Source organism: Alosa sapidissima, chromosome 15, assembly GCF_018492685.1.
Source record: "Alosa sapidissima isolate fAloSap1 chromosome 15, fAloSap1.pri, whole genome shotgun sequence".
NCBI lineage: Eukaryota > Metazoa > Chordata > Actinopteri > Clupeiformes > Clupeidae > Alosa > Alosa sapidissima.
In genome coordinates this window covers 16,018,886-16,033,885 of record NC_055971.1, presented here as the reverse complement: position 1 = coordinate 16,033,885, position 15,000 = coordinate 16,018,886, and the positions used below count along the sequence as shown (strand labels likewise).

Genomic DNA, 15,000 nt, shown 5'->3' with positions numbered 1-15,000 from the left:
AGCACTGAATATAACAGGCAATATTGATCTAGAATGATTTTTCTATGCAGAGTAAATGAGTTTACTTGAGCAATCGAATGGAGGTTATAAAGTAAGCACACACATGTACACACACACACACACACACACACACACACACATATACCACACACACACACACACACACACACACACACACATACACACCCACACACACACACACACACACACACAAACACACACACCATGTCTTGTAATTATAAGATCACTTTTAATAAATTACAGCACCCCTACAAACTCTCTCTCTCTCTCTCTCTCTCTCTCTCTCTCTCTCTCTCTCTCTCTCTCTCTCTCTCTCTTTCACTCTTTGCCTCTCTCTCTCTGCCAGGAAGAAAAGGCTGTTGGTGATGCTGAACACCTGGTTATCACAGGTGTGTGTGTTAAGAGGGTGAACATGAGCTGTGAAACCTGTTCTCACAGACATAAGACGTGGTATGAAAAATCATCATCACGGTGCATTTCATTTGCAGGTTAGATGCCGTATATATTTTATTTTGGATGCCTTAAATGTCAGTGGATGACTAGGCGCTGAAAGTCGCTGAATTTGAGTCATTTTTATGAATATGTATAATCAGTCTCCCCATCCTCACTCCCACCCCCACCCATCAGATCCAATCCTTTTTTCTGACAGCTTGCCTGTGTTCCTCCAGTAATTATGCAAGCAGGTCTGCCTGCCGTTTCAGCACCATGGACAGGGGCATCATGAGGCATTCACTGACAGTAACCTGATGGGGATGAGCAGTGAGACTCACAGAGGAAGCCCCTCCGTCTGAAGTCATCACACTGACTTCAGACGGCCTGGACATCTGAGAGAGAGAGGGAGGAAGGGAGGGAGCTTGAAAGACAAAGAAAAAGAATGAAAAAGAGCAAAAGAAAGACAATTGAGCTAATGCCTGGGCGCTTGAGATGCGGAGGGGAGATGAGAGGGGATGGACCTAATGAGTGACAGGCTCTGTGATGGAGCACACATGCTGCAGGTTGAGTGCCTCAGTTCAGGACATATCGAGAATGAAGCAGCACTTCATGCTGTGCTTGAAAATAAATGCACACACACACACACACACACACACACACACACACACACACACACACACACACACACACACACACACAGAGACACACACTCCTTTCTAAACATACACATTTGCATATGGGATCTGCTCAGATACAGTACACACACACACACACAGAAACACACACACACACACACACATGCACACACACACACACACACACACACACACACACACACACACACAAAGAGACCAACACACAATACTTTAGATAGTCAAGGGCCTTACATTAATGCTCCCTCATGAAAAGTTCAATAGCTTTACTTTTTAATTAGCCACAGAATCATTGAAATGAGATGAATCAGTGCCAGGCGAATAAGATGTTTGGATCGCTCCGGGCCACTTCTGTTATTCACAACGTCAGTGATGTGTGATAAAGACCATTTCTTAACCGAGACCGACTGCTAATGGAGATGTTCTGTCACACACTGCATACTTGTATACAACCTTAAGGGATTGAGGAATTCCTCTTGTTCAAACAGCAGAATAGGGGCAACATGGGAATTGTAGTCCACCGTAAGTCGACTGCTACATTTAATCACTTTGTATGCGCTTGCGCCGCCGCGCCTCAACCGCAGTGAGGTGGAGCAGACAGCTGCAGGCACAGCACTGAAGCGAGCTGAAATAGGCTCTCACGACACCCTGACCCAGCAACCTTCAGTGGGCTCCAGATCAAGCCGTTTAGACGGCTCCTTTTGACGAAGGTCCCTTGGAAATGGGCAAGGAGCCAATCAATACACGACAATCACTAAAGGAAACTTCACCCCTACCTCAGAATAATGACATATGGGAACAATCATATGGGAAATGAATGTACTTCTGTTCTGCCTCTATCTATTTTCTGTCCTGCTGATAAATCCATTGAGGAGTAATTTATTTGACGCAAGTGGCACAGAAATAAGAAGGCACAGTTCACCAGTCACTGAGGTGTAATTTAGCATCTGGACATCTGAAATTTTAAAAGATGAATACATATTGGCTGCATTATCTGCGAAGGTACATTAAAGACAATATGATGCATTTCATCTTCAGTCCCAGGTTGTTTATTGGCGTTGTCATCACCATCAGTGTCCATAGTAATGGCCTTTGCTATCATCATCACGGCATCATCGTTATAACAATTATGATTAAAGGTTTCCTCATTATAAGTACCACATATTTACTGAACTGAGGCATAACACTGTCATACGTTTATTGCCCGTTACATAACTATTATATTCTCACTGTGTCAATCCATACTAACCTATCTTGCTGTCATTTACAAAAATAGACTCCACATGAATCCAGCGCTTGCGTGCGAATTGATCGGATTAAGTTTTAAAACTGTGCCTACTATTAGATACACAACTTCAGTCTGAACCTGTTGGCAGAACTTTGTCACATCCTACTGTGTCACACCCACATGTGTAAGAACAACAGAAAGAGGAGCCCTTCTGGAAACCAACATGGCACAAATTCAAGAGAAGGTCTTGTCATAGTTTTCTTAAATGAAATGAAATTCAAATTCAAATCCAAATCCGAAAAATTATTTTGAAATGTACAAGCATACGAGAACAGATTCATTCAAGAGCACCATTTGCAAAAATATTCAGTAAGAAGAAATAGCAAAAATGACAAGAACCTCCAACAAAAGAGTGAGACATGAAACTATCTCCAAATGAACTTGATTTAACCCAAATCAAACAATGGCCCCCAAAAGCCTCCCAGGGTGCTCCATTCAATTCCTAAATCCCAAGAATGTTTGTCTTCCTCATTTACCTGCCGCCAGAATAAACATCCCAATCACACTAAAATCAGCTTGACATACACAATCACACACACACGCACACAAAACACACTATCATTTCATCATGAATCTCATCCCTTGTTTAGTGTCTTCTCTGTCAATCTGTTTCTTCTTTAGTCAATTATTGTCTCTCTTTCCCCCTCTCCCTCCCTCTCCCTCATATTCTCTGTCTCATCCACTCTCTTGTCCCTGTCTCTTTACCCTTCCTCTGCAATCGCTTAAATAGTCGCTTGTTCTTCTGCTCAATTGTGAAAGACCCAACCCCTACTGTGAATCTCTGACAGCTTGCACAGTGGTGGCAACCCACACCAGCACTACAAATGATCACAAACACTAATAGATGCACTAAAAGGACTGACTGTCATCTAACACCAGTGCCTCGAATACACACACATAGATGTGAGTAAAAGATTGTTTTTGGTTTTTTGTTTCCCTCCCAAGCTGACTGTCATCCTCCCAGGAGGAAACTTCTTCCAGAAAAGGCTCAGCGCTGTTCTTTGGCTTTCTGCGAGACAAAGGCTGTGAGGGATGAAGAGGGAAAGAAATTCTTTGGACTCATAATGCGAACGAGGAAGAGCATGGCAATCTCTTTATATTGCTGCTTTCTTCAAACTGCATCTCAAGGTCAGAGCAATTCTGCTCATACGATGGCTTGCGCCCACTTCATTTAGCCATTGATTTACACACCATAGAGAGAGCAGAGAGAGAGAGAGAGAGAGAGAGAGAGAAAGGCATGGTTATACTTTTTCATTCAGTGCCTGAGGAATCAAAAGATAGTCGGAACTAAGTAATAACTGCATGGATCATCCCTCTATTTCTCAACAGCAGCATGACCCTGTAATGGTGCTGACTGCTGAAAGTGCTGGGCTGGAGCCAGATAGGAGATAAGACGAACTGCCAGAGGAGGAGGCGAGAGGTGGAAGAGAAGAGAAAGAGGAGAGGAGAGGAGAGGAGAAAGAGAGCAAGAAAAAGAGGAGTGAGACAGTGGAGAGCATAAAATAATGAAATCGAGTAATCCTTGGACCAGATCCTAACAAAGTATGAATCTAACCAGATGTTGGAAAAACAACAAAGGATATGTCTGACCAACCTTTCTGCGGAAATACATCAGAATAGGGGTACTGATCACAGTTCTGGCTGCTTTCAAAAAGCTGCACTAATTTCTTGGTGCTGAATCAGAGCTCTGCGGCAGAAATCTCCATATGAAGAGATATTCTGTAGCTGTCTCCTCCATCAGAATGTCTGTTGTGGTTTGCCAGGGGGGTGATTTTTTTCAGCAATCATAGGTCTCAACTTGAAGCCTATGAATCATTTCTCTGTGAATCTCTAAATTATGAGATCTAAACATAGCGACTAACCTCACTAAACCTTTAGGTCTTGCAGAGCACTAGTCAACACTACTTAACACTAATCCGTCTTCTTTTGTAAGGAAAGCCAGCCTGAAAAACAACACCTGCACTACAGCGAAGTCTCTGAGCCTCTAAGTAAACTTCAGTACCATGCTTTGCCCGAAGAAGAAGGACCAAGACCTGAACGCTCATTAAAATATAACAGTCACTAAACACCATCTGTTTGAAAAGTAGCCTATTTTAACTGTGTTATTACATTTCAAGCTAGTCTAATGGCACAAATAATTTCATCACAACTTTGCCAAACAGCTAATTATGTTGTGTTATGACAGCCATTTGGTTAGGTAGCAAGGCAGAGCCTTTGCCAGCATCTTGTCTAATAACCACTGATATAAATAAAAATGAAGAGGGAGACGAACTGAAAGAAAGACTGATAGAGAAGAAAAAGAAGGACCTAAACCTAGATACCTAGTGCCCCACTTTCTTTACCTTAAACCCACTACCCCAGAATCCAGCTAACAATCACCTCCATAACCATCACCATCTTTATCAACCTGAAACCCACTTACTGATAAGAATCCAGACATCAAATCATCTCCATAACCAACACCATTCTTTTTAACCTTAAACCCACTTACTGATAAGAATCCAGCTATCAAATCATCTCCATAACTAACACCATTCTTTTTAACCATAAACCCACTTACTGATAAGAATCCAGACATCAAATCATCTCCATAACCAACACCATTCTTTTTAACCTTAAACCCACTTACTGATAAGAATCCAGCTATCACATCATCTCCATAACCAACACCATCCTTGGTGTGTCAATTCCCTACTTCCTGGTTGTATCTATTCCCTCTGCATCCCCCAGAACCAGAAGCGAGAGGTCCCATGGCAGACGTGCACCCTCGCGTCGTGTCGCCTCGCTCGGCCCAGGTAAGAGCAGCGGGGGCCCTGGCAGACGGCTTGCCCCTGAGCCAGCCCAAATCCACTCCGTCACACCTCCCACCGGCTTTATCTCACACGCCAAGCAGACACGCAGTGGTAATGAAATAAAAACACAGGCCCACCAGGGAGGCCTTTCAGCCCCATACACAATGAGGGACTTAGCACACACACACTAACACGGAGAGGGGGGGGGGAGGGGGGGGCAGAGAGGGGGGGGGGGAAGGGGAGGGAGAGAGTAGAAAAACAGAGAGGAAGAGTGGAAAAAGATTTGATATGGCATGAGATTGAAGGATTCTCATCAAATCGTACCTAATGGCGCACACCAGCAATCCACATGGGGATTTGAAAACTGTTTGTGTTTGTGGCCTAAAGTGTGCATGTGTGTGTGTGTGTGTGTGTGTGTGTGTGTGTGTGTATCTGTATGCGCATGAGTGTCTGTGTGCTCTCTCACATTTCTGTCACAGGGGACCAATGATACACTTTCTCTTCAGCAGCCATCACACGAATACTCACTTTTTCGAGGACATATATATATAAGCCATCAACCAACCAACCCTACAACCAACACCAATCCCATTTCTCTTACTTCTGTTCCTACACACTCCAGTTCCCAACCCCCTAACTCCTGTGTGCCAGTGATGATGATGGAAAAACAGCTGTCACTTACAGGCATTGGTGACGGCGAAACTGTTGGCTGTCTCAATATTGTCTACATGAGGCACCAGGTTAAAGGGAGCCTCTGTAGCGTTGGGGCTGGTGTTGTGCAGAAAGATGGCCAGGCGAAAGGCTGTGTATTCCTGATCGGTGTTTCTGATGAAGAGTCCCCCTGCAGAGATGGAGAGAAAGAGAGGGGGGGGAGGAAAGAGGGGAGGAGGGGAAAAGAGCACATACTGAGCAAAGCAATCATCTCTCTCATAAAAATGGCATGTCATTTATTAACGACTACAAAATATACCAATAAATACTGTACATCAGTCTCAATATATGACCGCGTGTTTTCGTGTTTGTTCCGTTTTATAAATTGCTTCAGACAGTTTCATCATAATCTATCGAAGTAAATTGAATTTGCATCTGGAATCGGCTGGCATGCACTAAATCTTTTAATTATTGTTCGCATTTGAGCAAAAGGCGGTATGGTGCGGTCCAGTTCGATATTCTTTCAATTAGTATCCCTTTTGGATTGGATTTGAAAGCGTTCACTCATACAGGGGAGTGTTGTGTGCATTGCAGTGATATGTAAATGCCATATGAAATGAAAGGAGGTGTTTGGCGATTATAACTGGACCATATTTAGTGTGTTAACTTTATCGGCAGGGCTGTCAGAGGCGAGAGGATGTGTCAGAGACCGGAATCTCATTAAATCGCCTTCTGCCCAGACCGTTGCAAGGCGAGATGCACTGACTGAATAAATTAAATAGCACTAATTTTGATCTAAGCGGGGCAGTGTGCTCAACTGTTATGCTTGAGTGTTTGTGTGTCTGTCTGTCTGTCTGTGTTTGTGTGTCTGTGCGTGTGTAGGCTATATGTTTGCTCGTGTGTCAGTGTACGTGTGCCTGCTTTCCCGTTTACTTGTGTTTGTATTAGGATAGAGGGGAGCAGGGCGAGTGGGTTGGGGGGCGGGGTAGGGGATATTAATCTAAAGCAAAGCAAGGCAAGCGAGCGAATCGTGTGTAATGCGAAACTTTCATCCGAGTCCAGTAGTGTGATGGAGCGTCCAGGATAGGCATCCCGCGCTAACACGGTCTGCCAGTGAGAATACTGCAGTGGCGCTTTCGTACGGAAAGGAGCGGAACAAAGCGAACTAAAACATTAATGAGCTCAGGACGTCGAGCAAATAAAAAAAAAAAAACGAGATTAAATTGCAGTAAAAAGACTACAGCAGGAATAACGTGTCTGATTTCAACGCTCTGCATGCGGAGGAAACAATTATAAATAATCTCTCTCATTATGACTCATGATTGATAACGTTCAGTGAATGCACTTCGGTCTTAATGAGCAAGGGTAAAATAAATGATAAATCCTCTTAACAGAATGCACGGAGAATGTATTTTACGGGTACGAAATTGCACCACCAAGTACAACTGAGAAACCACACGTTCTGTTTTAATTGGCTTTACTTACCGATTTGAACGCTGCTCGGAAAAGCCCCCATTGCCATTTCCCAAAAGCCAGCAAATACCAAGATCAGCTGTAAGTAAGTAATCCTCATTTTCGTTGCATTAAAAGCTGTCGGGAGACATTGAGGATGGTGACACGCGGAGAGAGCAAGAGGAAAAGAGAAAGAGAAAGAGGAAAAGAGAAGGGAGAAAAATATAGAGATTGAGTTTTAACAATCCATGGTTGCTGTATTCTCCCCGCAGTGTCCACAGCCGCTGGAGAAGGCTCTGTCCGGCTCACTAAACGTTACACATGTAAGATGGGGGAGAGGGAGAGCGAGAGACTCGCCAGTGGTAAGGAGCGTCTAGTGGCTGCAAGGAGATATTAGACATGCGCTCTCTCTCTCTCTCTCTCTCTCTCTCTCTCTCTTTCTCTCTCTCACTCTCGTTCCCTCTGTCTTTCTCTCACTCTCCGGCTCTCGTGTTCTTTCCTATTACATTTACAAAACACTCGCCTTCCCTCTTCAGTTCCACCTCGATGAATCCCTTTTCACTGCGAATCATGCCGTTTCATTGATAAAAATATCGAGTTTAGAATGCGAAACGGTTATATTCCCCGCTGTTTTACCATGTTGTCATTTTCATGTGGTTGCCGATGAATATCATTGCGCTGAGTGTGTTGTGTTTGTTTGCAGTCTTGATAGGTTTATACAGCGCTGTCATAATGATCATTTTGGTCACAGCAGCTCGTTCCGCTTTAGCACAGTCTCTCTCTCTCTCTCTCTCTCTCTCGCTCTCTCTCTCTCTCTCTCTCTCTATTCGCATGTGAGTGGTGTGTGTCTGTGCATGTGTGTGTGTGTGTGTGTGTGTGTGTTTCCAAGCGCGCCAATAGGCTATAACTTTTACTGGCCGTCTCTCGGTGCCAGACTCATCTATCTCTGCGCTTCCATTAGAAAACACGGCACAACAACCCCCTTGCCCTCCCGGGGAGACGGAGGTATGGAGAATGAAGGAGCCAGACTCTTAAAGCGCCATAACCCTTTAAACATCGGACCGGTCAGCACACACAGCTAAAACTGCAATACGTCATTTCAACCCCAAAAGCATTTCACCCTCTTTGACTCAATTCATGAACACTGGGCAGTCTTGGAAATCACTCACCACTCACTTTCAGAGCAGCATCTATTTTTGTGTGTTACTGTAAATAATTAATGTTGTTTGTTCTATTTTTTGCACAACTGTATTAAAGTGGTCAACATGAATAAAAATCGGAAAAGACATGTTTTTATCCATCACTGCGTATACTGTCATACCGCTAGGATGATATGACGATGGTAGTCCCAGCTGTGCCCACAAACCCATTTATAATCGTTAAGGCCTCTGGTTCAAGAGTGTGATGTTGTCTAGTCACGAACATTTTACCCATTTGTCAAGGATCGAAATACCTTGAATTCGTCTCTTAAACGAGGCATTGATGACTTGTCCCTCAAAGAAATATCTCAATTTACAGCACCTCACTGCTGGTCAATAGCGCCTCAACGGTGACCGCTGTCCGTGGTGCTGAATCCAGCCAGCGTGTCAAACCAGTGCTTACTTTTATCCACTGCATATAGGACCACAGCATCGTTTGAAACAGGGCTATTTCAGAGATCGATACATTTGTGCCTGAGCAAGCAAAATGTTTAGATTAGTCAGTCAACGGTCATCCTCTGGTGTCATGGGCTCTACATTTAGAACATCTGAACGTCGTCACAAATCGAACACTAGGCACTGGAAATTGTTTTATTTGTTTCTATATTGCACGTTCAGACAATGTCAGACAATTTTTATCCGTGCCTTCTATTTACAGGCAACAGAAGGGGTCAACCATTACGCGCCAGCAGATACAGCAGAAAACGCCAGCCCCTTCATAAAAACAACTCCATTGAGAGTTATGGAAGGATTCAGCTTTTGTCAAACTTTCACAGAGTTCAGCCCTGAATGCCCATTTTAATGTTTTATGTTATCCATTTGGGGCAGAATGCTTTCATCGCTAAGACCCGACTATCCTTTTAACGACGTGTGATGAACGAAATTATTAATTTGCTGAAGTGATACTGACATGAGACTATGTTTCTCATCCCTGCTGGATGTCCTTCTAGCAGCCTAGTATACATAACCTCTTGCACGTCCCGCTACCTTGATTTGCTGCCGCAGTTATACCGGTAAATGAAGTGTGACATCACGCGGGTCCACCGAGTGGCCGGCACACGGTTAAACCTCTCATAGTATTATCCCCACCGCGTGATCATCCCCGCACCGCCACCTGTGGTCACGTCAGAAGTCATACAGTTGGTGAGGCTCGACGCTTCGACACCGTCCAAGCGCAGAGGCACAGCATCCCCCGTATGTGTTGTTCCGTTTCTGCCTCTCCCCACCGGACTGTCTGGTATCTGCCCACCAGAGGAGGTATCGATCGCGTGAGGATGATAAAGGACATGCCATAGTTCAGGCTCACACGCCAGTCTCCACGAGTATTTCAAACCACAGCAACCTCGGAAGTTAAACCAAGGACAACATCATTTGTATTCATGTGTTCTCATAGCGCAGTCCAACCGCTGGCAAGAACGCCCGAGGCATATTAAACTAAGTGGACACCTTAACACCTGACATTTCCCTTTTCTTAAAACACCGACCACTTCTCCACGTAATGGAGATTTAATGGAAGATGAGCCAAAAACACCATCAAATCATTTTCGCAGAGAATGACATATTGTGGTAATTACATCGGTGTGGTTGAGAGGCGGATTATTATTCAACTGAGAGAGAGAGAGAGGGGGGGGGTAGAGGTTTAAAAGCTGTTTCCGAACCCCTCCGGCGGTGTCATATAGATTATGCTTCTCTGTGACTAATTCCACGTCAGAGAGACACTGAAGGAGGGGTCTGATCATTTGTACAGCTTCTTCGAGGGAAACGAAGTCATATTTCAACTTTCCCCTGGCCGCAATCTTTCTGTCACTGCGCCTGTGTACTGCCCTTGGGAGATTGTGACTAAAAGGTTTGATTGCTCTGTTCCGAGTGCCCCCCCCCCCCCCCCCCCCCCCGTCTGTGTAACATCGGCGCATTTGGTGGTTCCTGGTTATTGAGTCAACCACATAGAGAAAATCAGGATCTAGCAATCAATTGACACATTGAAGGTAGAGATGGCATTAGCCATGGGCTTGTGGAGTTGCAGATGATCTATAAGATTGATTGGCACAGTTGGAAAGTACATAAATAAATGCAAAAACCTTTGTTAAAAGGGATTCATTCTATAGCATTAGCTTTTAGCTGGACCTAATTCGTTTAAGCCTATCTTGTATTGATAACATCTTTAAACTTAGGTGGTGATGTGTTCAACATCATCGACACGTTTGTACAAATTGATCAACCGTAATTATATGAAGAGAAATTACATGCCAAGTGTCTCTGTAATCCACTTCAATCAGTGTAAGGCATTTAAAACACACACACACACACACACACACACACACACACACACACACACCATTTAAACATCTAATTAATGACCAGTTAGTGAATGCTTGTGGAAAAGGCAACAAGTCTGTGGTGGGATTGACTTATAGAAACTCTTTGATTGCTCTTGATCACTAGGGATTCCATATACTCACTGGAGCTGAGGCTGAACCAGGCTGCATTAATGATAAAACCACTAATTACACTGATGTAACCAGGCCTCACTTTGACTTAGAATCAATTAATCTATCACTCATATGTGTGAGAACCAATTCACTCTGACTCAGAATCAATTCATCTATCACTCATATGTGTGAGAACAAATTCACTCTGACTCAGAAACAACTCATTTATTTATCACTAATATGTGTGAGAACAAATTCACTCTGACTCATAAACAACTCATCTATCTATCACTCATATGTGTGAGAACAAATTCACTCTGACTCAGAAACAACTCATAAATGTATCACTCATACAGTATGTGTGAGAACAAATTCACTCTGATTCAGAATCAACTCATCAATCTATTACTCATATGCATGAGAACCAATTCACTCTGACTCAGAATCAATTCATCTATCACTCATATGTGTGAGAACAAATTCACTCTGACTCAGAAACAACTCATTTATTTATCACTCATATGTGTGAGAACAAATTCACTCTGACTCATAAACAACTCATCTATCTATCACTCATATGTGTGAGAACAAATTCACTCTGACTTAGAATCAACTCATCTATCTACCACTCATATGTCTGAGAACAAATTCCTATACTTGACTTTTTCTTTGATGTGTTTCTTTTACATCTAAGACAAGTTGTACACTTAAAAAAAACCACACACACATACACACACACACACACAACCACACACACACACACATACACACACACAGTATGTCTGAGTATGTGTATTTGCGTGTGTGTATGTGTATTTGCGTTTGTGTGCATGTGTGTGTGTGTGTGTGTGTGTGTGTGTATGTGTGTGGTGTCAGTGAGTATTCTAATCATATCAGAGCACCGAGAGAGGCCGCATGCGGGCATGAAACATCTGCGAATTCAGATGTTTCTTAATGACATGCTAATAGTGCTGGACTGGCTGAGCAGGAAGAGAGGCTAACGCCCACTGGTGTGGTCATGAGTGGCGTCCGAGAATACCCTCACCCCTATCTTTCTCACTCTCTCTGTCACTACCTCTCTCTCTCTCTCTCTCTCTCTCTCTGTCTTTCTTCTTCTCTGACGCACTCATTCAGCCTCTCTGTCTGTCTCTGTCTCCGTCACTAGCTCTCTCTCTCTCTCTCTCTCTCTCTCTTTCTCTGCTCCCATTGTGCTTGGGTGGCTAAATATATCAGTGATAACTCTGGGGCTCAACCTCAATCACTGTGGAGGCGTAGCACACAAATGGCACAGGTATGATGAGACCGCTTATGCTACTGATGAGAAACAGCCAGAGCTGAGATTCATTTTGTTTTTGTATCTGTCCCTGTTGGAATACAGTATGTTCTGTTTGTGCCATTGATGGAAGGCTTTGTCAGGCTGTGCAATTATGTGTGTGTGTGTGTCTGTGTGTGTGAGTGTACATGTATGTGTGTGTGTGTCTGTGTGTGTGAGTGTACATGTATGTGTGTGTGTGTGTCTGTGTGTGTGAGTGTACATGTATGTGTGTGTGTGTGTCTGTGTGTGTGAGTGTACATGTATGTGTGTGTGTGTGTCTGTGTGTGTGAGTGTACATGTATGTGTGTGTGTTTCCGTTAGTGTGTGTTAGTAGTGTGGGAACAAGGTACAGGGGGGGATCGCGGTCATCTCGATTCCAGCTCCTTATTTGTATCCCCCGCCTGCATCGCTGTTGACACGGCGACAGGGTAGCAGGTTACGCTCCTCTCTGAACTCCTCCCTCCACCCCTCCACCCTCCTGCCCCTCCACCTCCAGCAGCCTCCTGTTCTGGGAGGCCTGCTGACTACAGCCACAATCCCCCTTCCCATGTCACATCAGACTGGGGCAACACAACAGCCGGTGTTAATAAAAGCCAACCACTAGGATTTTCTCATAAAGAGGATGTTTCATTTCTTTCAGATGAGGGGGCTTTAAACAGCCTCGTCTCCTTTGCTTGCACACGCTCTCCCACTTAATGGCCGTTTGGAGCCTTCCCGGGAGCCTTGGAGGCTGCTCACGAGTCCTGTGTGGCCTTGCTTTACTCCTCATCTGATGAGGGAAGACAGGTGCTCATGCATATTCATATGCCAGGGGTAGACTGCTTTCCTTGTTTAAACATGGTGTGTGCATGTGTGTGTTTGTGTGTGTGTGTGTGTGTGTGTGTGTGTGTGTGTGTGTGTGTGTGTGTGTATGTGTGAGTGTGTATGTGTGTACATCCGTATAACATGAGTCCCCCTGTGTTTTGCAACGTTTTGCTTATGAATAAGTGAACATTTGACAGTGTGTGCATGTGTGTAAGATATGTCTGCATATGTGTGCATTATGTGTGTACTGTATGTATGTATTTATGTGTATACGAGTGCATGAGTATGAGTATGTGTGTGTGTATGTATGTATTGGCCTTCATGTGTGTTCGTGTCACCTGGTGTGTGTGTGCAGTATTTATGGCTTCATGAAAGGCCATAAAGCTTTTACAGATCAAAATGTCAAAGGAATCCTTCTCGCTCCATCCTGTGCCTTCATGCATATTCATCTGGGTGGGAAGAATGCTGTTGGCCTCCGCCATGATCACCACTGCAGCCAGACACCAGGCTTTCGAGGAAATAGACCTCTTTGACGAGATAAATACATCCTGTTACTCAGTAACAGCAGTCACCATAATTGGCCTTAACTTGCCATGGAAAGGATGCTATAAGGAAATGACGGGGAAACCCCTCCCCCTAAAAGCATTAACATCCCCGCCCCTCATGTGCAAGGCAATATTAATGTCATATGAGACATATGTACTGTAATTGCTAAAGCAAACTTATGCTCCATAGGCTCCATATTCACACTTAAACCACCCGGTTGTAGCATTTTTGATACATACATTTTTGAACATAGTCCCCCCCCCCCCCTCAAATGGAAAAACAGCTCAAGTTGTTAATATCCATCAATTATTGAAGATCTGTTTTGTTTCTCGTGCTCCAAAACAACTTGGGTTATTGTTGCGTCTTTTTTCATCCTTCTCTCCTCTCTCTCTCAGATCCCCAGCTTGCTAATCTCTCGGTCTCTCTCTCTCTTCTCTTCCATGGCACTCCATTGCCCCACTTCTCCCCCCCCCCCCCGCCCATGCCCTCCCCCCAAACCCCTTTACTTATGCATGGCAAACAGGGCACAAATGAGGGGCGGATGAATTATTGAGGCCTGTTTGGCAGACGCACTCTCGCACATGCTGGGACCCTGCATGTTGCACCAGCACTCCTCTCCTTTTGAGGCGGAAAGTAAGACGTTTATCATCTTTCGAGACCCAAATGTCTTCCGCTGAGGCCTCCATGGAAGGGGCTTGCAGAGGCTGGGGGAGCTACTACAGGGTCTCTGCAGCCATACAAATACAGCAACAGCCACTGTGCATTAGCCTGTCAGTAGCCATAAAGGATTTTTCCAGTGATGAGAGGCAAAGGGGAGAGATGCTGTGTGTCACTCTGTCCACTGATGCTAGTGTGGCCTCATTGGGAAGCAGTGTGTACTGTATGAATGAACACACACACACACACACATGCTCTTCTATGGCTCCCACACACACACACACACACACACACACACACACACACACACACATACACACACACACACATACACACACTTGCTCTTCTATGGCTCCAACACACACACACACACACACACACACACACACACACACACACACACACACATACACATACACACACACACACACACATACACACACATGCTCTTCTATGGCTCCAGGTGGTGTGACCACCAGAGAAGAGGTAGAGGCTGAGAGGTCTGTAGCGAGCGAACAATGAGCACAATAAACACACACACACACACACACACACTGCTTTTTTAGTGATTAGTGAAATGTCTGCGAGCCAGACTAAAGGGGATGGCAGTGTGCTCTCTGTAAACTGTGGAGAAGAGAGGAGAAAAGAGAGGAGAGAGGAGAGGAGAGAGAAGAGGAGAGAGGAGAGAGAGAGGAGAGAGAAGAGGAGAGAGGAGAGGAGAGAGAAGAGGAGAGAGGAGAGGAGAGAGGAGAGAGGAGAGG

General features: G+C 44.5%; 1 protein-coding gene across 6 annotated transcripts in view; it reads right to left on the bottom strand.

Moving 5' to 3' along the window:
- The window catches only part of LOC121683508 (glutamate receptor 4), an 82,531-nt gene extending 74,511 nt beyond the window's left edge, over nucleotides 1-8,020 (bottom strand). For 2 of the 6 annotated variants that reach the window (XM_042063135.1, XM_042063136.1), the window contains exons 1-2: nucleotides 7,323-8,016; nucleotides 5,869-6,027 (exon numbers count right to left, since the gene is read on the bottom strand). In XM_042063135.1, coding sequence (XP_041919069.1) covers nucleotides 5,869-6,027; nucleotides 7,323-7,410 — 247 coding nt within the window. In that variant the 5' untranslated portion in view covers nucleotides 7,411-8,016. Of the gene's footprint in view, nucleotides 1-5,868; nucleotides 6,028-7,322 lie in introns of all 6 variants that reach the window. The other 4 variants (XM_042063138.1, XM_042063137.1, XM_042063134.1 and 1 more) reach the window with 4 other exon arrangements.
- Nucleotides 8,021-15,000: the final 6,980 nt, after the last annotated feature.